The sequence below is a fragment of the Poecilia latipinna genome, unplaced genomic scaffold, assembly GCF_001443285.1.
Source record: "Poecilia latipinna isolate Pla-1442-1.1 unplaced genomic scaffold, P_latipinna-1.0 Scaffold1330, whole genome shotgun sequence".
NCBI classification, from domain to species: Eukaryota; Metazoa; Chordata; class Actinopteri; order Cyprinodontiformes; family Poeciliidae; genus Poecilia; species Poecilia latipinna.
The window spans coordinates 140,036-163,222 of NW_015113946.1; the positions used below are offsets into that span (position 1 = coordinate 140,036).

At 39.4% G+C, this 23,187-nt stretch overlaps 2 protein-coding genes across 4 annotated transcripts in view; both read right to left on the reverse strand.

Moving 5' to 3' along the window:
• Positions 1–1,209: 1,209 nt before the first annotated feature.
• Positions 1,210–8,513, reverse strand: urod (uroporphyrinogen decarboxylase). The gene is made up of 10 exons (XM_015055682.1): positions 8,332–8,513; positions 6,598–6,710; positions 6,389–6,468; positions 6,182–6,244; positions 5,427–5,624; positions 5,180–5,341; positions 3,743–3,877; positions 3,345–3,445; positions 2,934–3,000; positions 1,210–2,305 (listed from the first exon to the last, which is right to left on the reverse strand). Exons 1-10 carry the CDS (start codon positions 8,352–8,354, stop codon positions 2,141–2,143), a joined length of 1,107 nt encoding a protein of 368 aa, XP_014911168.1. The 5' UTR covers positions 8,355–8,513; the 3' UTR covers positions 1,210–2,140.
• A 917-nt stretch (positions 8,514–9,430) lies between these two features.
• lyn (LYN proto-oncogene, Src family tyrosine kinase) overlaps positions 9,431–23,187 on the reverse strand; it is a 22,102-nt gene continuing 8,345 nt past the window's right edge. For all 3 annotated transcript variants that reach the window (XM_015055677.1, XM_015055679.1, XM_015055678.1), the window contains exons 2-13: positions 18,527–18,674; positions 18,138–18,180; positions 17,398–17,503; positions 16,628–16,726; positions 16,393–16,496; positions 16,150–16,299; positions 15,324–15,476; positions 13,935–14,117; positions 13,604–13,680; positions 12,470–12,623; positions 11,269–11,400; positions 9,431–10,414 (exon numbers count right to left, since the gene is read on the reverse strand). In XM_015055677.1, coding sequence (XP_014911163.1) covers positions 10,212–10,414; positions 11,269–11,400; positions 12,470–12,623; positions 13,604–13,680; positions 13,935–14,117; positions 15,324–15,476; positions 16,150–16,299; positions 16,393–16,496; positions 16,628–16,726; positions 17,398–17,503; positions 18,138–18,180; positions 18,527–18,652 — 1,530 coding nt within the window. In that variant the 5' untranslated portion in view covers positions 18,653–18,674 and the 3' untranslated portion in view covers positions 9,431–10,211. The remainder of the gene's footprint in view (positions 10,415–11,268; positions 11,401–12,469; positions 12,624–13,603; positions 13,681–13,934; positions 14,118–15,323; positions 15,477–16,149; positions 16,300–16,392; positions 16,497–16,627; positions 16,727–17,397; positions 17,504–18,137; positions 18,181–18,526; positions 18,675–23,187) is intronic.

Sequence of the window (23,187 nt, forward strand, 5' to 3'; positions counted from 1 at the left end):
CTGGTTGGTAGAGATTGGCTCAAGGGTTGCCATGGAAACTTGGTGACAGGAAAATAACCCTTTTTTGCTGTAGTTCTCCGCTAGTTTGTTTTGGGTCCTTGTGTAGCCTGGTGGCAAGAGGCCAATAGAAAATGAAGCTCTGTCTCGCATTTATACTCCACAGAAACTGGATGTCACGCATCATTAATAAGTCGACTAAAGTGCATTTTAACTACTTCTGCAGCTCTGAACCGTTTTTTGTTTTTTCCCCCAAAGCGTTCTTTAAAAACCATGAAACTGTGATGCGCCACTTGAGCTGTTTATTTCTCCGGCCCTTCATTTTGAAGCGTTTCCCAGAGGACTCGGGGACTCGCCGTTTAAAAACAGGCTCCCACACCTTCCGGCAGGACACCGTCTCACTCCCTGTCCCAGTTTCGATCGCAGCGACTGTCGCGCCTCTGCCCCATTTTCTTAACCAGGCCTCGGTATTGAATCGCACATAATCAATCACGCTCTCTTTCTTTCTTTTTGTATTATTCTTTCCTTTTCCATCCCAACTATGGAATACGCTTCGTTTGCCTCCAAGGCGGTGGGCAATTTTCTCTTTTCTTTCACACACAGAAGATCGAAATGATAAATTAAGGTTCAAATTGTTGTTTGGTGAAATGTCTCTTAGCTTCATGTCTGATCGCTCTATTCATTTGAAAGCATGGAACTCATTTAAGTTGGTTGGTTGGTTTCCAAACACAAACCCATCTTTTAAGCCGTTCTAAACCCTAACGTTAGAAAGCCGCTTGTGGCTCTTAGGGGCCGGTATCCTGCCTGTTTTAAAACTCACACCACCATCATCATCCAGGCTGTTATGGGCTTAAAGGCTTGCTGGATCTCTGGGATGTTTTTAACACTTCCGTCAACTTCCTTTCATCGGACGTGAACGGTTTGGTTCAGATGGTTCAACATGGATGTGGTTGGGTGTTATGAAATGAAATGATCACATAAAAGTTGGGTGCATGTTGAGAAACCAACCTGTGGAAATGAGCTCTACCACTTCTTTGCTGACTTTTTTCCTCCAACACTTTCTAAAGGGTCTGCATACGAACGCCATAATAATACATATTGATATAAACACTGCATCTAATACATAAATTGGTTTAATGTTCTGAAGCAGTTGCATAAAATGCATAAAAACAAATCAATAAGGGGTTAAACACTATTTCCCAACACTATATATGAGTCTTGATGTTTTATTTTGAATCTGTGTGAATTGAAGACAATTCAAAACTAATAAACTTGCTTATTGGTGGCATATGTGGGATTTTCACATTAGTGCCATTTTTCAGGGAAATGAGTTGATTATAAAGATGAACCATCCTTATATCCTTAAGCACCATCTTGTAGTGCAATAAACATCTCATAAAACTAATCACAAACTTTCTTTTTTATTTTAATGTACTCTCGTTAATATTCAACTGGGGAATTTGCTCAGAGTGTTGGACAGCAGTCAACATCTGCTGTGCTGCGTTTCCCCCTCCCCCGAAAAAATGTAAAATGTTCCTTTAGAGCAAAAACCCTTTTAAGCAAATCACCCATTTTTAAATCCCCGTTTGTTTTTTCCGTTATCAGCTTTTCAAACGGAACCACGTTGCCTGATGACAAGCTACGTTATAGATTCTAATTGTATTTAGATATTTTTTTTATGAATATATTTGTAAGCGCCAGACTAACATTGCTGGGATAAATACTAAAATCTTAATACTCAACATCCGAGCTGCTTTAGACCTGCCAAATGGATCGAATGCGATCGCCAATATGATGCTGCAGCACTTAAGATGAGCTCTACATGCACGTCTACTTGCCAAAAATCACGCGATTGCTTTTCAATCCAACACACACATAATCCACTCCTGATTCAGATAAACATCACAGCTGAAGAGAAAAACAGCTCGTCTTAGAGAAGCAACATGTTTATCCTAAAAAGCTGCACAAAATGGGAATGTGGTGGTTGTTTTTTTTGTTTTTGTTTTTCTTTTTCTATCCCGATGTAAAACAAACAAAGTTGTTTTCGGTTGATAATCTGTATTCAAAAACACATACATGATTTTCAATTAAATAATGCATTCTTTTCTACATCATCAGCAGTACACATCCTCTGTTCCCGTCTTCATTTTTGCTTGATCAGAAGTTTAGAGTGCTGGTGCACGGCGTCGACGAAGGCGCCGACGTTCTCCGGGTCCATGTCGGGGTACAGGCCGTGGCCAAGGTTGGCGATGTAGCCCCTGGTTCCGAAACCCTCCAGCATCTTCCTCACGATGTCCGAAATCTGTTCCTGAACCAGAGCGACGACTTAAGCTTTAGGGGATTACTTCTGAGAAGGAATTACTTACACTTACAGTGTAAGAATACAAAATGTGGGCTGAAACAGGGCTGCAACTAACGATCATTTTAATAATTATTCTGACGATTAATCAATTAATCTGACAAAATAACAGGCACAAACCTTTTTTATACAATATTAGAGATGGAAGTAAACAAAATTTAATTCTTATTTTAAAAAAGAAAAGTATTGTATTGCCTGAAATGCAATAATATATAATTCCTTTAGTGAATTTTAAACTTTATTAAAAACTTTTCATTAAAATGTTGGGGGGGAGGGGTTGTAGTTTTGGCTTATTTACTGCTCTAAATGTTTGTTTTTTCAGCAAATGTGCTATTCTGTATACTCCAGTTAATGATTAATCGATTAGTCGACGATTATTTAAAAAATTAATTCATCACAATTAATCGTTTTAGCCCTCGGGTGAAATTAAACTAAATTCGGCTTTGTTAATGATCCAAACTATAAATGGAAAAGATATTCACTATTTTTACTTTTCTAATTAATAAAAAAAATCTAATTAACCAGAGCTGTTCATCTGTCAATATGGAAGTCTGAACAAACAGGAAGTGCATGTTACCTTTGGTGCATACAGAGCACAGGGATCCATGTTTCCCTGCAGGCTGACCTTCCCTCCAGTGCGCTCCCTGAACACATACACACACACACACAGAACACACACTTGTTAATCCTTTAACCAACAGGTTAAGTATTTGATGAGTGGAGCAGGAAATGCAGATGTTTGTTGACTTAAATCCTGCACCCAGTGACAAACTGGGAGGAGGGGGAGAGAGAATCAGGGGTGAGTCCACAGCAAATGGTTAACCAGACCCACCAACGCTGCTTTAACTAGACACTTAGGCTTTTAGCTGCCTCCCAGGTATAAAAACAAGAGAGGAGGATCGACATAGACTCACGGGGTAGTAAGAAGTGGCAGAAGTTTATATGAACTGGATGTGTGTGTGTGTGTGTGTGTGTGTGTGTGCGCTACCTTGCTGATCGGGGGTCAATGGTCCAGTCCAAGCTCACCACTTCGTAGTGAGACTCAGAAAGCTCCTCTAAGGCATAGTGAGCATCCTTCGCAAACACAATCTGGAACAGCCAAACAGCAGACAGCACAGCTGTGATCAAATGCTGCCACCTACAGGTAATCACGCGCCACAGCACTTGGCATCATTTTTATTGATCCCATTAGGGATTAGGTGTTATTTTAGCTACACCATGCCAGTGAGGGAACACAAGCCTTCTGAATTTGTTCAAATCACAGGTTGGAGAAGGAATGAATGGGATCACGGCTTTAGAGGGGTTTCTGCCCCTGGTGACTTGTCTGCACTTAAATCAGATGGCATGGACTGATGTGAAAGCATCTTTGGACGAGGCATCTCTCACCATCGGAACATCCTGTCCCTTCTCCTTAAGTCTGTCCTTGACGCGGCGAGCGATGTCTCGCAGGTACGGCAGGGAGAACTCCCTGAACTCCACGGGGCCCAGGATGCCGGCGTGGGACTCGAACACCTGCAGGGCCTGCAGAGCGACAACCCAATGAAACGGTTCAGCTAACCTCTGACAAAACAAATGCTTTTCCACGAGTTCCCCCATATCTTTTTTTTTTTTTTTTCCTGCAAATACCGACAACCTCGGCTGGGTAAAATTAGCCAGTTAGTAAATCTCCTGCCACTCGGTAGCGAGTCAGAGCTGCTCATGATTTCTGAGCAACAGCGTTCTCTTCCAGCGAATTTCCCCATGTGCATTAGACCTGAGCGTGTAGGCAGAGAGAGGACACTTGCTGCAAGTGGTTGAGTAAGGGCGATGCAATGTGAGTCACTGAGTGGGTCATTACATCGAGGGGGGGAAAAAACAGCAAAGTTGTACTTTAATAAAACTGGAAGCTTAAATCTAGTTTAGCTAGATCTCTATAGACGTGTTGAGTCAGGAGGATTGAATCTAAATGCACAGAACAACTCTGACGATTTTTATTATTTTAGGGTGACATTTTTGAAATGCGTGTTGAAATAGATTAACATTAGATTTTGTCACATGCACAGTTACACAGCACAGTGAAGTGTGTTGTGGGTAGAGCTGTTGCAATAAATCAATTAATCGAATGATAAATTAAGACGATCCCTTTGGTCTGGTTCATTGGTCTCAACTAGCCTGTTTTTGGAAGACAGTTTTTTTCTTACAGAGACCTTATGATTTGTTTTGTTGTTGTTTTTTATTTATTTTGGATATTTAAAATGCCTTCCTGTCCCAGTGGTTAAATCTTAACCAGAATTTTAATTTTACTGATCTTTGTGAATGTGTTCTTGCGTTATTACACCATTACCACCATATTACTTACAAGGTCTCAAAACAACAATATTATCATTTATAGCGATAAACGATAATACAATTATCATTCAGCAAAATAGGACTCGTTGTGAGGGGGAAACATAAAAAAAAGAAAAACGCAAAAAGAAAGTAGAAGTTTCACACAACACGTGACTATTTCTCTAGACACTTACACTTCTAAAGAAAAAAAGTATAATTGTATTACTAGAATGGCCCAACCACCAAAAATGACTCACGGCAATTTTGTTTCAAGGTTTTTTTTTTTTTTTTAGGAAATCAAAAAAAAAAAAAACGCTGAATCAGATGCATTTCCTGCTGATGCTAAGGAAAACCCGTCTCCCTTTAGATTCTAGGCGGGCAGCTGGAGCAAATCAACATTCATCTTCGCAAATGGCATCTTCCACTGCCCTGCGCAGCATGAATCGTGTCCCTGCTGAGTGCGTTTCAAGTGGCAACACATTTCTAAACGCGTTCTGAGAACGGAGGGGTTCTGACCTGCGCTCCGGCCGCTACCTGGCCCACCAGGTACTCCACGATCACGTCGGCCAGCATCCTCAGCAGCATGTGGCTGGAGTCTGGGTGGCGGTACAGCCAGCGCTTGGCTTTGGAGTGGGTGGTGGAGCCGCCGCCTTCGATCATGTACGACATCAGGGTCCACTGTGGCGCGACAAAACGGTTAAAACGCTTCTGGGGTTTTCTAGACGTGGACCGACCGCCAGGCGGGTCGGGGATTCTCTCTCACCGGCGCGCCCGTGAAGCCGATGAGCGGCACTTTCCCTTCGATCTTGTGTCTGGTCAGAGTGATGGCTTTGAAGACGTAGTCCAGCTCTTTGTTGACGTCCACCTTGGCCTGGAGGCGCTGCAGGTCCTCGGGTTCCTTCAGTGGGTCGGTGAACGTCGGGCCTTTGCCGGTCAGCATCTGGACTTCCATTCCCATGGCCTGAATGGAAGGACAAAGACAGAAACGGCTCCATGTTTATGAAAAAAAAAAAAAAATGAAAATACAAGTTAGGTGCATCGTCTGGTGTGTAAATATTCTCATGGTAATAACCTGCAAGACTAGATTTTTTTTTTCATTAATGCACTAATGATTCATGTTAAAACCATTGCTAGACTGAAAAGTTAAAATATGGAGGATATTAATATTCCCATCCAAAAATAACCAAACGCACATCGTACCTCGCCAAAATATGAACACGCCTTGAATCCTCATGCCGCATTAAGCAATGGATCAAATTCCTTTCTGATGAGTAATATTTCTTAAAGGGCGACTTCATTCAGAGACTTCATAATCCATTCCATCTATGGTTTAGGTTTTACTTTTAATTTGTTTGTTCCGTTTTATTTTGGATACTTAAACTATCTCCCAGTTCCAGTGTGGAGTGTTGTTTAGAAAATTGAAGTGTTTTAGCCTTTGAGAGGATGAACTTGCATTAGGGTTAGGGTTATTTCCACATGGACACGTTTAATGACGGTGGCTGTTGCTAGGTGACCCACCTGTGGGATGACCAGGATGTCAGAGAAGATGATGGAAGCGTCGAAGGGAAAACGCCTCAAAGGCTAGAATGAGAAAAGCGAATATTTCAAGGTGAATTGGACTCATAGCTTTATTAATCCAAGAAAGCTAAAGAAAGCTCTCCACCAAATCAGGGCTTTTGTTTTTTGTCTCTCTCCCCCCCCCTAAAATCATGTTTGGAGTTTTACCTGCAGGGTGAGCTCACAGCAGTTCTCAGGAGACCTACATGTGTCAAAGAAGTCCTTCCCTCCTCTGACCTCACGGAACTCTGCAGACAAAATTCAGTATAAAAAAAACAACAACAAAAAAAAACTGTAGGATGTACAATGTCGAACAGTTTTCACAAATAGTCAAGAGCTTTCAGCGTCTTTGTAAGAAGGGTAAAGGTCATCGGTACCTGGTAAGTACCTCCCAGCCTGTCTCATGCACCAGACCGGGACGTGTTCGGGTTCTTCTCCTCGCGCCGCTCGCAGGAATGTATCGTTCTTCAGCTCAGGAAAGTCTTTGGGGCTGGAAGAAAGAAATATCTAGTTAGAGATGCACAAAGAGCCAACGGGTAGATCAGCAGATTTTCAGCTTAATCAGCTGAAGACTTAAAAAAACAAAAGTTGGATTATAGTTTATAAATGAATCTCGCCATTTTAATAACGGCAGCATAATATGTAGTATAATCCCTCCGTCATTACAATACATATGTGAAGCTAGAAAACATTTTAACTTCATTCTTGTACTGGTGTTTTTCCTTAGTTTGAAAAAAAAATTAATTGAAAGGTCAAAGCTTTATGGAACAGGAAATCAAAAATAATCCACACAAGTCTATGTACCTTTATCTGCAGTAGAAGATAATTTATGTCTCTTATAAGATAAACAAGTAAGAGATATGAAGGGTTCTTTTTAATATACATTTTTGGTTAGTGTTATTATTCCCTCTGACTCATAGTGGGGTGTGGACCATTTATCACAAGGCATTGACTGTGACTAAGCTTTTTTTTTTTCCTATTTTAGAAAAGGATTACCAAAATTATTTATATTCGCCAAATCCCAGAATAATGGGAGGCGATATTAAAATCCAGAGGTTTGCATACATTTTATTGCCATTGGATGGAACAGAATTACACTTTAAAGCTGAATGGTTCGGATCACAACAATTTAAATTTAGTTGGTTTAATGAGTTGCTCCAACATTTCCACATGTTCTTTCTTCCTCACGACGCTGCAAAACCCACGTAACATGACGCTGCCACCACCGTGTTAAACAACTGGGATGAAATTCTAAGGTTTAAAAGCTCCTCTGTTTTTCTTTCAAATGTCAGGAGGGTCATTAGGAGACCAAGACATGATTCTGAATGCAATTAGAATATAATCTGGCTCTTTATATTTGTTTTGAAGGAATGGCTTCTTCACATCTGAATGGCCTTTGTTTGTTCCAGACTTGTTTCCATGTGGGTAATGACACAGCCTTACCAGTTTCAGTCAGACTTTTCCTTTTGTTTGGAGCTTACATTCCCAAATTGTTGAACACCCTAACTTTTAGACAAAAAAAAAAAAAACCTTTATGACACTGAAAATCCTGAGCTGACCTGCCCTAAGTGAGAATGACAGATAACCCTCTTCTCTTTTCTTATCATCTGCCAGCAGCAGAACAAAACGGTTGAATGAGGATGGATCCCAACCGCGTAAGAGTCGGAGAAATGTAATACTCAACTTATATTATTTAAAAACAAAAATAAGACTGAGATTAGGATAACGTGTTTATAGATGGTTTTTATTTATTCATTTATTTTTTCAAATGAAGACTGAAAGAATTAACTATTTTCTCGGATGCACTTTCAATGAATAAAAATAAAATACAAAAAAATAAACTAAGAAAAAGCATTTAAAAGTTTTTCAAAGAGGAAGATTTCCTGTAAATGAGCCCCGTAGGAGGAAATGCGGACTGGTCATGCCGGTTTGTTTTTAGTACATTTCTGATGAAACGTGATGAATGAAGAAGGGGGCTCGTTTATTCTTAAGAATGACACATGAAGGTTTCATAAAGTTGCTGTTTAAGCAGCTAGCTGCTACAAAACCCGCTGCGGTTAATCCTGAAGCAGGGCGACTGAAGGGGCCGACAGCAGAAGTAGGTTACTTACAGGATAAAGTCGTTGTTGCTCATGTCTGCGGCGCGGAAGAAGCGACAGGTTTACCTAAAAGCTCCTCTGGCTGCGTCTCAAGTCGTCAGTTTGAATCTGCGGCTCGTCATTTGAACTGGCCCTGCTGACTGCGAGAGGGTACGGCCATGTTGGAAGATCACGTGACCAGTCACCAGGGCGCGCTGACGTTTCAAAACAAAAGCTCCTCGTTTTATGTTCTTTCCTCCCCTCCTCTTCTTCAGTCGTTACGAATCTATTATGATACAATATCATGACTATTATGTTTTTTTTTCTACATGGCATGAAACTTACTAATTTAATCAACTACAATTACAGAGAAGGTTGTGGTTTGAGTGAGTAAGTCAACTTCAAACTATTGTATGGCCATTAAAGCTGCAGTATGATGGGAGGCAGATCTAATCATTACGGTGTCAGAACGTGGGTCAAATTATCTATAAATTATATTATTGTATATAATCCTATTTCTTTTAGAAATTTAATGCTAAACACCTTTCAATATTCAGTCCTATGTATTTTGACGCCCTACATTTAATAATTGCGTTTTTCTTCATTAAAAGAAATGTTGCATTCTGATGTTTACACGAGTCATGTAAACATGTGTTTACATGTAAACATGTGCTGGTGTTGTTTTTCCTTAGTTTGAACAATGTAAACATGTTGTGAAGACACAAGTCTTCATGTATTTAAAAAAAAGAATTGCCAAGAAAACCCCATCCTGGGAACACAGTTTCCCAGAATTTTGTGTATCACTCTCCCGAGTCGTTTTTATTCTGTTTCTTAAATAGGCGACTCATTTATCATTGAAATATTTAAACCAGAACCGGAATAAAAACGACTCGGGAGAGTGATGCAGACAATCCTGGGAAACTGTGTTTGTTGGTGCCTGAAAACACACAGCGATACCCCGACACTGGCCTTTGGAGTCACTGGTCTAAGACAGCAATACACAAAGGAAAGTCAGGGGAATCCAGCAAACCACGAGTAAATTACAAATGGAGATCCAATTTTTCAAATCAAACAAATTTTTTGTGCAATTTCTAAAACTGAAACTTAAACAAAATAACAAAGAACATCTGCATATGTGTATTGTTTTTTTTTAATTTCATACAAAATGTACAGCCATTCAATACCAAACATGACGTTTAATATAACCCAGGCTTTCAATCACTACATAGAAAAATATTACATATTTCATACTGTTTAATATCTTGAGTTAGTAAGATTATGTCGCTTGAGGCTAACATGTAGCAGTCCATCTTAGTCTCTCACTTACTTCCAAAGAAAGTAACGTTCTAAGTCCGGGGTCCGTATTTTAAAGCAGCTTATGATTTTATTAGGTCTGTGACCACATATATATATACACACACAAGTACGACATACAGTTCCACCACAACACATGCAGGAATTCCAGTTTTCAACGCAGTTACTTGTGGTTTAACGCCTATCCCCAGGCCACTTCCTTAATATCTCCTCCTTTCTCTGCACTTCTTCCTGTCTAGCTTATACTAACGAAAAACCTTCTAAAAACGTCTGCATCTAATCAGTCCAAATTACCCATTTAGAACGTTTACGTTTAGACCACATTTCTCAAATATACTTACAATTACAATCTCATTTAAATACACTTCACATCCATAAAAAACAAAACAAAATTAATCCATATTGTTCAGAATATCCTGAAAGATGACGTCTTTCATCGAGATTGTTTGTGAAACTATATAAAATCTTCAAAATTCAGTGGACATCAACATGTGGCATATATACAATTAAACTGTGAAGAAGTGAAAAACACACAACCAGTGGAGCGGATGTTAATCGTCGTGAATGTCCTTATGGGATGTCCCGCCGGCTCGGCAGCGCTACGGTTGATCCTGGTACTGTCCCTCTGTCGCGGTGTAGAAGTCGTCCAGGACGCTCTGTAGGTAGTCAAAGGTGGGTCTGTCTTCGGGCTTGTCCTTCCAGCAGGTCATCATGATCTCGTACAGCTCAGACGGACAGTTTTCGGGCTGGGACATCCTGTAGCCGCGTTGTATGGAAGACATCACCTCTCCCTTCGTCATCCCTTAGAGACAAGCGCAGACACAAGTTAGGAGCTCGTGTGACAGGAGGAACAATGGAGGTCAGTTTACAGGAAGGTTTCTGTAGACATAAATAAGACTGGTGAAAATGAGGGCAGTAGGTGTCAGTATAATGCCAGACAATGTGCCGACAATAACGGAGCCATAAAAATATTTTACAAACTGGAAGAAAATGGCAAACATGCAACGTTTGCAGCTGTGTTTTTTTTTTTTGTTGTTGTTTGGTCATGATCCAGGCCTGTTTGAATGTTGCTTGTATTTTGATATTTATTTTAGTTTATATCCTACCACATTCTGTTCAGCCCTCCTGGATTCATTATTGTTCAAAATGTCTTGCCATATAGTTCAAACCTTTTGTACTTCATTTCTTAGTTTATTCTTGCATTTTGCTCTTTGGATTTTGTTTCTATCTCAGCTGTTTCCCCACTTGCGTTGGATTTAAGTTCCTGGATTTTCATTGTTTATTACTGCAGCCGTCCATCACTTTTCTTTTCTCTTTTTTTGTGGTTACCGTCCATGTGCTTCCATGTTCCTACCATTTCAGTAAGTTTGACATTTTATCAAAACTCTCATTTTCCACCTTACATTTTGCTCTGCACTTGGGTCCTTGCCAACAACGTTTGTTGTTAATTTTGCACCAGATAAATTAATTTAATTAAATAACTTAAGTTTGTCTGGTTTGTCGCATTTGTGTTTTACTTCTAAGCTCCGCCTTATAGAATAGTAGCACATTAATTTCTAAAGTCAACGAGATTACCAAATCTTCAAACTGTATTATTCATAAATATGATTGGTTTCACGCCATAGAGAACAAAGCTGCAGCAACACACTTGCTTACCTGGATATGGGATTTTTCCATATGTGATGATCTCATAGAGAAGCACTCCGAAAGACCACATGTCTGATTTGATGGTGAAGGTGCCGTAGTTGATGGCCTCCGGAGCGGTCCACTTGATGGGGAATTTGGCACCTGGGAGTGTAGAGTAAGGGGACACACACACACACAAACACACACACACACACACACCTAAAATTTAATCAACAAACTCTATTATATTTACACATACTTTGCCTAGTCTATGTAAATAATCCACTGCAGCGCCCAATCCCACTCAGCACACCTGTGCCGTGTGTCGTGGAAAGTTTTCTAATCTATTTGTGGACCCACAAGTTTATTGATAGATTCCTGGTTCCAGCTGAGTAGTCAGACAAGTTTCATTTATCACCCAAACATAAATACGTCTGTTCTTTAAAAATCCCCAAACATTCGGTTTTGATTTTTTTTTTTTTTTCCAACTGTAAAATGCAAATATGCTACATTTGCTATGCTAACCACTCCATACTGGTAGATCTGAAAGGTCACTTTTCAAACATTACATGGCAAACTAAAGTCTTACTCCTATAATTCCTTATTTTAGTGACTTATTTTGTTTCTTGGCTCCACTTAAAGGTTACAAATGTTCTTCACACTTGTGTGCTCTTAACCACAACAGTCCTTTTCACTCTTACTGTCACCTAAAAGACGCGACAGATTTGGATATTTTTACACACAGTCGGATACTTTCTGTTAGTATGCTGATCCAGATTTTCTCTACTGTGTTTGCAGTCTCACATATGCTAGTGTTCAGTTGTTTTGTTTAAATTAATGGGGAAAATCAGTTTTTCTTTAATCTGTATTAATATAATTTATTGTGTACAAAATGAATGGAAAATATCTGATTTCTGAAGTGCCTGAATATGTTTCGGTAGTTCTCTATACTACTGGGGGAAAACAAAAAAAACAAAAAAATCAAGTCATCAATGTCTTGTGTATTTAATACAAGAGTCTGAAAGGATGTTATCTGCAAAGCGAAACAAAGTGTCTTTCCTGTTGCCCAACACAATAGCCCTTTCAAGGAAAGGGGGGCTTTTTTTTTTTTTTTGCTTCAGTCTGTCACAGGGAGTAAAGGAAACGGCTAACGTGTGACAAGAGAAAAATGTCTTGCATAACAGAGAAGTTGGAAGGCGCACTCATTCTCTCCTTCCCACACAACGCTTACCTTCCCGTGCGGAGTACTCGTTGTCCTCTATGACCCTCGCCAAGCCAAAGTCGGCTATTTTGCAGAGCAGGCTCTCGGACACGAGCACGTTAGCAGCCCTCAGGTCTCTGTGGATGTAATTCTTCTTCTCTATGTAAGCCATGCCCTCCGCAATCTGAAACCCAACGGAAAACAAGTGCGTTTGTATTCAACGATCATGATAGATTTCCTGGAAGCAGGGAAAGATGTATATTAGAAATGTAATTTTATGACCACAGGTGAAGAATTGTAGTTGGTTCAGGTGACTACTTTTGAGTTAGCCTAGTCACTAAATTTGCAGTTTTGCAGCTTAATTAGAGCTGTAGGTGGTTTACTTTAACTACACTCGTAGTTTTGTAGCTAAAATATCTTTGTAGTCAAGTCAATTTGTATGGCAGCAAGTCGATTCAAGGTATAGATACAATTGTAGCTATCCTGGCTTCAAAGCTGCTTATATTTATGTCATTATCATATTTTGTTAACACAAAGTATTGTCTGTAAATTGGCTTGACAGAATCATTGATGTGTGTATATTAAGAAGCTTTGTGGCTAAATTCTAGTATTAACTTATACAAAGATGTTTAGACGGATTAAAAAACAAACAAAAATGTTTCTTTATTCAGTTTCTACAGTTTTAAGTTGAGTAAATGACATGCATGAGTTAGTTTCAGAATGACTGTGTTTTCCTTTGTCAGCTGGAGGAAATAAAGCTAAGCTATTCTTGCTTTGTGGTCACAGAAAGCATTAAAAGCCACTGTGTGCAAAACCAAAGGACAGCTATTCATTGCATTGCACTTTCAAATAACTGGAAATGACAAATGGTCACTTAAGACCAGTATGACAGACTGAACGCTGGCTACCTGAGCGGATAGCCCAGCTAATTAAACACCTGATAACTTGTGTTGCACTTTAGAAAGCAACAATAGGACTAATTTGAACTTTTCTGTTTTTAAAATCAAGTTAACAGATTATATATTTTTGCTATGTAAATTCTGCAATACTGTGTAATGTAGTTATGTATAATGCTACTAGTATTCCTTACTGCGTCACGCCTAAAGTGGAGTAATAGAAGTGGAAAGTTTAAGAAGTACAAAAATAGGGCCGAGGGGAGATTACCTGCGCTGAGAAATCGATGAGCTTTGGTAGTTTCAGTCTGCTTCCTGCGTCACTCTTTAAAAAGTCCAGGAGACTTCCTAAACACAGGACAGAATAAGCTGTTAGCTGTGAGAACATTACGGCAAGCCTATGTTTAACTTTAACATACTGAGATATTTGTTGTTGGTGTGCTATCTCAAGTAATCCTCTTCATACAATCTAAGATGTACAAATGCAAAGCGGCTCTTTCGTTTTATTTGGGCGTTTGACTCGATGGATGATATCAAATTGTCTCAAAGCGTTTTACCTTCCACCTCCGTGGACGGCAAAACAACAAAGCGTGGCTCGGTACCGTTTGCCATGAATTCGGTGATGATGTAGATGGGCTCGGTCTTGGTGACGACGGCGTAGAGCCGCACCAGTCTGTCGTGGTGCAGCGTCTTCATCACGTTGGCTTCTTCCATGAACGCCTCGGCGGTCATGGTGCCGGGCTTCAAGGTCTTCACGGCCACTTTGGTTGCATTGTTGTAGTAAGCTGACGCCGCACAGCGTGAAAACAGGAAACGGGGAATAGAGTATACTGTTAGAGATCTGTTGAAATGAGACTTAGTTTATTTGTTTTTGTTGTGTTTTTAATGTGCCAAACAAACACTTTAACGAACTGGATAAGGCAAACGTCTTCCACATTCAGTACGGTACACTGCATATTGAGCGACAGGTGAAAACTTCAACTTAGAATGAAGGTGAAGTGTGCAGTATGCTTCGTTTTCTGTTATAACAAACAGAACAAAAGGATTTTTAGATGAAGACATTTCTGTAGCAAGTTGATCTCATGTTCAGTAGGTAATCCAACCCCTACTGTAACCTGTAGGTCGGCCATGTTGAGCTACAGCCGAGCTGCAGTCAGCTCGACTAACAAAATCCAACTGAGGTTCAAGTTATTCTCTTAAAAATTTGCAATTGTTAGTCACCGGTTATCTGCAGAAATATCAGGGAACTTAGTGAAATGTGTCTCAAATCTACAAGTCAAGTCTGAATAGAAATGTATTAAAGTCAAACTGTATTATGATTATCACATCTGTTGTGGTTGCACAACTTTCACAAGGAAAACAGAAAGGTTTGCTCATAATCTGGACTCTGAAAGTTTAGATCATACTGCAGATTTTTCAAACATTATACTTTAATAGTCTCTGAACTTCCAATGCAAATAAGTCTTTGAGTTCCCCCCCCCCCTCTATGATAACAAGTTGACCTCCAAAGCACATATACCAGGATAGACTCATTTCTGTAGGTCATCAAATGATCCAGGTGTAATAACATCCATCAGAGTCGAGTCGTGAAATTCATAGGCATTTGTCTTTTTCAAGTTAAGATCTGTAATATAAGAGATTTTGGACTCTGAAACCTTTTGCAGAGAGACTTTAGTGAAATGTTTCTCCGGCACAAAGCAGAAGTCTATTTAAAGGCACGGCATAAAATGTCCTGCAATGATGAGCTATTTAGTTCTCAGGCTTATTTAGACACACAGCCGTCACAATAGGAAGTGCTCTGAGGCGTCAAGATTGCAGTCGGCCACAGAATCTAAACCACTTACTTTGCCTACTGCACAGCAAAAACCCTTTCCAGGACTGGAGTTTGAGATTCAGTTAAACCAAGAACACCTTCTTGGTTTAATAATAAAAAAAAGGTTCTTGAGAAATGAATAGATCTGATTAATTTAAATGTTTTGCTCCTTTCTTACCCATCCACACTTCTCCAAACTGTCCCGCTCCCAGTTTCTTCACGAACTTTATCGAGTCTTTGGAAATCTCCCAGGCGTCTTTGTCCCACGGCCGCTGGGCTTTGGGTTTCACGCACGGACGCTCCAGTTTGCGGCACAGACCGTCCGACCTGGCTGAGAGGCACAAAGGCACTTTTTATTTTTTTTGGTGTTTTCTTGTGATGATTAAGTGTAAATTTAACCTTAACACCTCACTCTATTCATGAAGCGCTACAAAGCGGAAGCTAAAGACTCATTAGTCGTGGAAAGCATAAAAACTGAAAGTAAAATAAGTTTGGCTACTTGGAAAGTAATTTATTTTCTGGGAAACAAAGACAAGGAAGCAATATCCTGAGAAATCTGGAAAGGGGAAAATGCATTTTCAGCACATATTAGCTAGCAATTTTTTTTGGCTTTTGAATGTGTCATATGATGTAATTTCCTCCTTTCAAACTGAGATGCACCCAAATTGGCACAAAAGCATCCCTGCAGTTTGATCTAGAAATGACAACAAATAAGGGAGCATTAAATATGAAATCGTATTGTAACGATACATAACTGAGGAGCAATATTTACCAATAAATTTGCTCTTGGTTGTCACAAAGAGGATTACAATCCAAGCAACATTTCAAAATGTTGGTTACTGTATGTTCCCTTCTGACCGTCACTCTAAAAACAAAATTCCCAAACTTTTCCAGTATTTTCTAATCCTACAGTGGGAACCGGCAAGTCTGAGTCAACATGCCGTGACCTCACTCTCAGCTGTGATTTCAAGCTTTTTCCCCTTCTGTTCCCGATCCATACTCACTGTGGTAATGTTTGAGCATGCTGCTGATGTCCGGGAAGGAAATTTTGGGAGAGACGTAGAAGCCGCCGTTGTCCAACTTCCTGATTTTATAATGTTTCACCGAATCCATGCCCTGGCCATCGACGTCTCTGATTGACAAGGAGAAATTCCCTGTGTGGGGAGGAGAGAGGGAAGGGAACAAGTCTCACTCTGAACCCCAGATGCTGAATTGTGAAGGAATTTTGTGGGAAAATTGTTTAATACCTTTGGATGTTTCGCTTTCCCTGATAAGATAAGAGCCTGGTTTGTTTGCGGGAGCCAACAGCTGCCTCTCTGCATCCTTCCTTGTGATGTCTTTGAAAAACCACCTGCAATGATTTCAGAGTGATTTTTATTTTATTTTATTTTATGTTATTTTATTTTTTTACAGTGAGATGCATTAACGCAGTAACGTTGTTGATAAGGCAAAGTTAAAACTTTCATCCAACATCATACTCACTCTTCCGTTTCCATGGTATCGACTTGGGCAACGTAATTGGATGGGATGAATCCTTCTTTGTTGGACGTTAGAGACTTAGCTTTCCACCAATCACCGTGTCTGAAAACAAACAGGGAAAACATTTCCTTACATTTATGCCAAAACACATTTTCTGACGATATTATGCCAAAAATAATTATTCAGTTCAACCCAGCTTACACAGTCTGGAAGAGGTTTGTCTTTTTCCCCTGCACCCAAAGCAGTAAAAAAAGTTTCCTATTATTTTGTGGACGCTCTCAGGCGCCGTTCACAATATAATCACTGGACTAATTGACACAAATCCCGTGATTTGTGTCAAATCCAGCATCTATCCATTTCCTGGAGATTGAAGTGACGCCAATCTCCAGCGAGACGCAATTTCTGCACAATCTCACATAAAGGCATTTTAGTCAAACCAGTTCACCTCACAGTCAAGAATTTGGAGTGTAGGAGAAACATTATTTCCATGCTGAAGATTCTGACTTAACTGTGAAAGATACTGTTATTTATCTAGATGTATTTGTGCAGGAACAGGACATTAAACTACATTAGAGTTAAGAGTGACCGTTGTCCCGTCTACCGGCCGTCTGGTCAAAGGCTAATTTGCAGAACTGCTCAACAAAGATTCCTTCTAAAGACAGAAGGACTTGGACCTCGAGGTCACTCTGACTTTTATCGCTCCTGACAGAATGTAGAACTACCAAGACACAGTTTGAGCTGCATGAGTCCGAGTTAGAAATCAGCCCACTTACTCTTCCAGGATTTTCATCTTCTCTCCTTTCTTGAATCCTAAATCGTCTTGATGCAACGCCTCGTAAGGATAAAGACCAATCACCACTTTTAAAGTTGACTCTTTCTCTAAAGCAGAAAAAACACGGAGGTTGACATTTTTAAACACCAACGCAATATAAAGAGTCCCTCAGTAACACACAGTGGTTGTAAAGCAAGTTTGAACAGGATCGAAACATTAGAAGTGTTGATTATGAAGAAATAACCTTTTTTTTTTTTTTTTGCATTTGAATAAATGAATGGCAACTATTTAGATCTTCTCTCTCAATAGTCAATGGAAATATATTTGATGGAATTACAGCGATCAAGATTTCTGACCAGCTCTTTGCATGTTTCTGCTGATATTCTGATCCTCCACGTCTGCGAGGCCGGCCTCTTAAAATGTTTAGATTGTTAAACCGGAATAAAGGAACTTGAGAAAAACGTTTCTTTTTCTGTAATTTCATCTTGCATGACAGGACTAAATTAGAAAACAAATCAAATGGAAAGGTGATTGTGGTACAGAGTGAAAATTTCCAAGCGTTAACTGTTTGTTGTGATATCAGTGAAAAATGCTGACTTTTTAATGCTATTATGGTTATGTTGTTTGTTTGTTTTTTCCCTCGTTAAGTCGCTTTTAGCCGTCAGCTTACTTTACTCCAGGTAACATAGGAACACTTTCACCAGATATGCAAAGTAAATGCAAGAGGGAAAGAAGGGATACCTTCCATTTGCTGGAACCTTTGACCTGGTAGCAGGGAGTTATTCTGTAAAGAAAAGCACAACATCAGATTTTGAATTGTATTTTTATTTTAGTTGATTTAAAACAGCTTTTGCACACATTCAGAATGTGTTCATTTCGCATTTCCAGACCATAATCGTCGTCATTGGAGAACGGGAAGTTCTGACCACTTGGGGAACAATTTAGTCATCTTATTGCGAAACGGTGGAAACCTTCTTAGTTTAGAACAGAGATTGAACCGTTTCTGCGAGCGTTCATGCTTTTAATTTACTTATTTATTTTTTAAACGTTTAAGACACGTTTGTGTCACATCTGTTCGGGTTCAGAGCTGCAAACGGATTCCTCCTGGGCTCAGCTTCCTTTCTACTCACCCTGTTGGTGTTGAAGGTGGGGTCTCTGACGTAGTGTGCCGGCTCCGGTTTTTCGGCCTGCTGTCTGATTTTGCTCTCCACACCGCTCGCCAGGCCGCCGCTCAGCGTGGACTTCAGACAGCCCATCCCGCCTGCTGGGGTCGAGAGGCTGGGGGAAGAGAGAAAAGGGAAGAGCGGCACAGTCTGTTAAAATGAACGGCTGCTCAAACAAAACGGGCACCTGCGTTTTTTGTTTTTGTTTTTTTTTGTTTTCGCTTCTTTGCAAGTCCAAATATTTCTGATGCGATTTTTGTGTCAGATGGAGCCTGAAGCTGCTAATACCAGTTGTGAAGCAGCCAGATGTTTTGTTTCAATTTGTTCCTATTTTTCGTGAGGGTAAAAAAATAAAATAAAAAAATGTAAAAGGGAGTAGAGATTCTCATTCAGGGCCATATTTCAGATTTTTGGAATGCATTAGAGGTCGTGAAAAGAAAAAAAAATTACGATTTCGATCCGAACTGGAAACTCTGGAGGAGCTGCAGAGACCCACAGCTCAAGTCCACAGAACTATGAGAGAGTCGTGCTCTTCAGGAAAACATCAAGCTATTGCAACAGTAGCACATTGGCGGTGTGAGTGTTATGCAGGAAGCTGGTCAGAGCTGATGAGAAGATGAAATCCTCAGCAGAACATGATGTAAACAGTCGGAGCTTATTTTTTACTCCAGATGCCCGAAAGCATTGACCTTTGCGCGACCCACTTTTTCTTTTACAATTCTTGTTTTGCCACCTTCTACTTAATTGTTCTGAAAGTTTTATTAGTTGTTTTTCACGGTTACTCGTTTTCTTTCTGCTTGTCATTATCACTGAGATTGCCGCGCTGCATTTTCTGACTTCCCTGAACTCGGCCATAAAGGTCATAAAGACTTTTATTACCTCTACATGCGGAAACTATATAAATCACAGACTGACTTTCACATCGAAACTGCCTTCGTGATTAAGATTAATAATTTTGTGCAAAATGGAAATATTTACGACATCTACCTTCTGCTTCGTGGTGACCGTTTCTGTGATAATCTTTGAAAAGATTCAGTTTATTTTACAGAGACAGGCTTTTTTCTCTCTTTACATCACTTCGCTGGACACGTCTCCTGATTTGTTTAACAACCATAAGTGTCTCTTTGAATCTCCCGTTATGGATCTTAATAATTTTGGCTAAAAATGTGAAAGAACAAACTAAAGATTTTAAATAAAGATATAACAACAAATGCATATTTTAACAGTTTTTCATTTGTTTTCCGGTAACAATTTTTTTTTTTACAATAGAACGACACCAAAATAGTCAGTAATACTGGAAATAATATAGTAATAATAATATAGTAAAATTGGAAATGTCAACATCCCAATGAAGAAATTGTATTATTTCTCTCTTGGATAAAGTATTTTTCTTCTTTTTAGAACCTATAAACTAAAATAAAATGGCTTTTTTTTTTTTACCCGACTACAACATATTTCTTTCGATATGCGTTTCTGAAAATTATAAAGTCATGTAATATTTGTGTCACTCAGCGGGTTTTATTTAGATGGAGAGTAAAGGTTGTGAACTTCTGCTTTAGTCAAATGGAAAATGGGGGGGAAGAAAAACTCAAATGAAATTATACAGCATCCATGTAAAACAAATGAACAAACAAACAAAACAAAAAGGTCAATAGAAAGTTGTGCAGAATTCAATACGGTTGTTTGGATTGGTGGATTTTGATGAACTAATCTTCACAAAAACAAATGAATAAAAAGAATCTGACTGCCTGGTCAGAAATGGCAGCAATAATATTACGCATCACTGCACTTTCTGTGCTGATGCAGGATGAAACCCTGCACACTAAAATAGATCGACGATGCATAATGACACCAAATTATTGACGTAATACGCGACGCAAACGAAGCAGAAAGAAACAAATGTGGCAGGCATTTGAATTACCGTCGCAAGTATTCCCCTGGAAAGTTTTATACCTGCACTGCACACGTAAAAGCAAGAACACCGATCAGAAGCTTAAACTGGGACGCAGAACAGAGCTTCACCGTAAAATCATTATGATTTGTAAATTTCGTTTTTACTTTTTTGCTTGTATTCCTGTTTGGCACACGAGCAAAGCGCGGAGAGCAGGATATCGAGAGCCGCTCTTGAAACCAGTCTGACGTGTTTGTCCTTGCGGGACACGAGAAATAAAATTCAAACTACCGAGACGTTTCCCACCACTTTGCATTTTAACTAACGGCAATAATAAACAAGTCATGATATGAGCTGCTGACTGACTCCCACTAAAGAAGACCGTTCTTTTTAATACTTTATAAACTAAAGGTGGAACAGTTAAATGGTTATTTAACTTATTTAACCAGGTTGTTACAACTTTGCTGATTTTTTTTTTTTTTTTTTTGCATTTTCCTTTTGCTATTTTATTTTTGCAACTGATTTCTACAGGATGTACACATTAAAGGTGGAAAAAGAAAGTTCTGGAATTATTTCTAATAATCTTATGTGAACAAAACATCTGGCATTTTAGCAAGGTTGTGAGCGTACAGGGCTCGACGACCGTTCCTCTCTTTTCCTAATTCTTATAGCGATTTGGTCCCTTAGTTACTTCAAATAAATCCCCTCAAGAGAATCGACGCTAACTCAAGGCATTCTGAGTCGGCGTGCTGAGGTCATCGCCCTGGATGCACGCAGCCAAAATCAATTGCAGTTGTCAATTCCTCGAATCTGACTGCACGACAGAAGTTGTAAAACAGAATATAAATAGTAGGAGCAAAAAGTAGAGAGGAACTTGCGACACTTTAAACTTCTGCCGAAGTTCTGCGTTGTGTACCAGGCATGGTCTGCAGTAAAATGCAGATGTGCAAATGCAAAACACATATGTGATAACATGTAGATGTGTTTTATAAAACATAATCTGGTGTTGATAAAATGTGCGTTTCCTCTCTTTGTTTAGTGTGGTTCACCAACGGCTATTTCATCAAGACGGATTCTATTGTCTCACATGCAGGATATTTGGTGACGTCGCATGACTTTGTCTGTGTTTCTGTTTCCACCTGTTACATTAAATCTACTTGTGTTCTGTTGGGTTTCAGTAAACAGGTTCAGCTGTAAGTTAAATCGCTGCCAATTTTAGGTCAAATTGAAAGCCAATAAAAGAAAATTACAAGCAGGAGTTTGCAACCTTTACAAGAATGCAACCGAGTCGAACTCTGACTCGAAATAAACTCTGCGAGTGGAAATCGGATAAGTCAGAATTTATGAGGGATCAGTCTAAATCTTTCGGTGAAAATCCAACCCAAAAGTGTTCGCTTTGGATCGGATCTTTTCAGATGAATTGCAAGTCAAATCAAACTATCATTCTGTTCAGCTTCAATCAGCTGTACTTGTGTAGTGCAAATCAGATGCTGCTCAGTAAACCTACCTGAGATCGGCCAAGAGAAAAACGACGATTCATTAGTTTAATTTAAAGATCAACACTTGAGTCAAATAGGAGGAACCCAAACACAAAAAATATTCCTATTTTTGTCAGGACTTTGCCGCTCCAATCATTTCAGAGCAATAAAAGATTCACTGCCCTCGTTTCATCAATGTGGCTTCTGGTCGGACTATTTCTGCTAATCGGCGTCCAGGCCGCAACCTGCCAGATCCATCGCTATAGTTACACCAGCGTGGACACAAAGGTACAGGCAACCTCAAAACCAAACCACGAGCATTAAAAAAACTAAACAAAAAAAAAAAGTTTCCTGTTCTGACTATCTATCATGGAGCACACTTTCAGCAGATGCCACAACTAACTGGCTTCTTGTGCTATAGAGAAGAGGTATATATTTAGACACTACTGATTCTAACATTCACCTGGAATTGGTGAATGTCAGGATTACACATTCTGTCACCAGAGTGAGAAGGAAGGAACATGCCACCACTTGCAGCAGCAATATTTCTATTTTTGCGCAGGTTATTATGATGGATTATCATGATGTAGAAAGAGTTATTTACACCAGCAAATACCCTGTGGCCATAAGGAAACAAGATAAGCATGCCGACGACTGAGTGAATCTTAAATCGAGGCAAAGATCCTTCAGTGGAGAGAAGTGACATTACTGCAAAAATCTGTGAAGTCTTGATGAATTAACAGAGTATATCAAACGGCAAGATGGGAAAAAAAAAAAAGTCCAACACTTCCAGAGGGCAAAATAAAAAATATCTATGCATAACGAAAGCAGAAGTTAGAAAAAATATAGGTGATAATCTTAATAGTAATGATATTTTTTTCAAAATGGGAGCAGGAAAACAATTTCTGCTCCTATCCAGAAAAACAAAACGGGTCGTCTAGGTCAATGGATGCTCTTTAGAGTCCAGGAGACCGGTTTGGGAAAAAAAACAAAGAAGGAAACGTATCAACGGCCAAAAGGAATCATCAATGCAGCTCTGTTAGGAGTTTTACATACACTTCCTATCCACTGTCCACATAAAGGTCATATTAATTTTTTTATTTCTGAGGTTTTTTTTATTTTTTATGACATTGGATGAACATCCAACCCACTCGTGTATATATTTACACACCTCCACTAATATCTGGATAAAAGATCCTCAGGGGAAAAAAAAAAAAACAAAAAAAACACGCACACACAAAAAAAAAAAAAAAAAAAAA

Bases quoted from the DNA above. Each gene is read 5' to 3' on its own strand.
- urod (XM_015055682.1), bottom strand. From the start codon at position 8,354: ATGAGCAACAACGACTTTATCCT. The intron at 6,469-6,597 runs GTACCGATGACC...TTTTGTCTGCAG, and splicing joins GGCTGGGAGGTACTTACCAG to AGTTCCGTGAGGTCAGAGGA. The intron at 3,878-5,179 runs GTCAGAACCCCT...GTCGCTCTGCAG, and splicing joins AGGTAGCGGCCGGAGCGCAG to GCCCTGCAGGTGTTCGAGTC.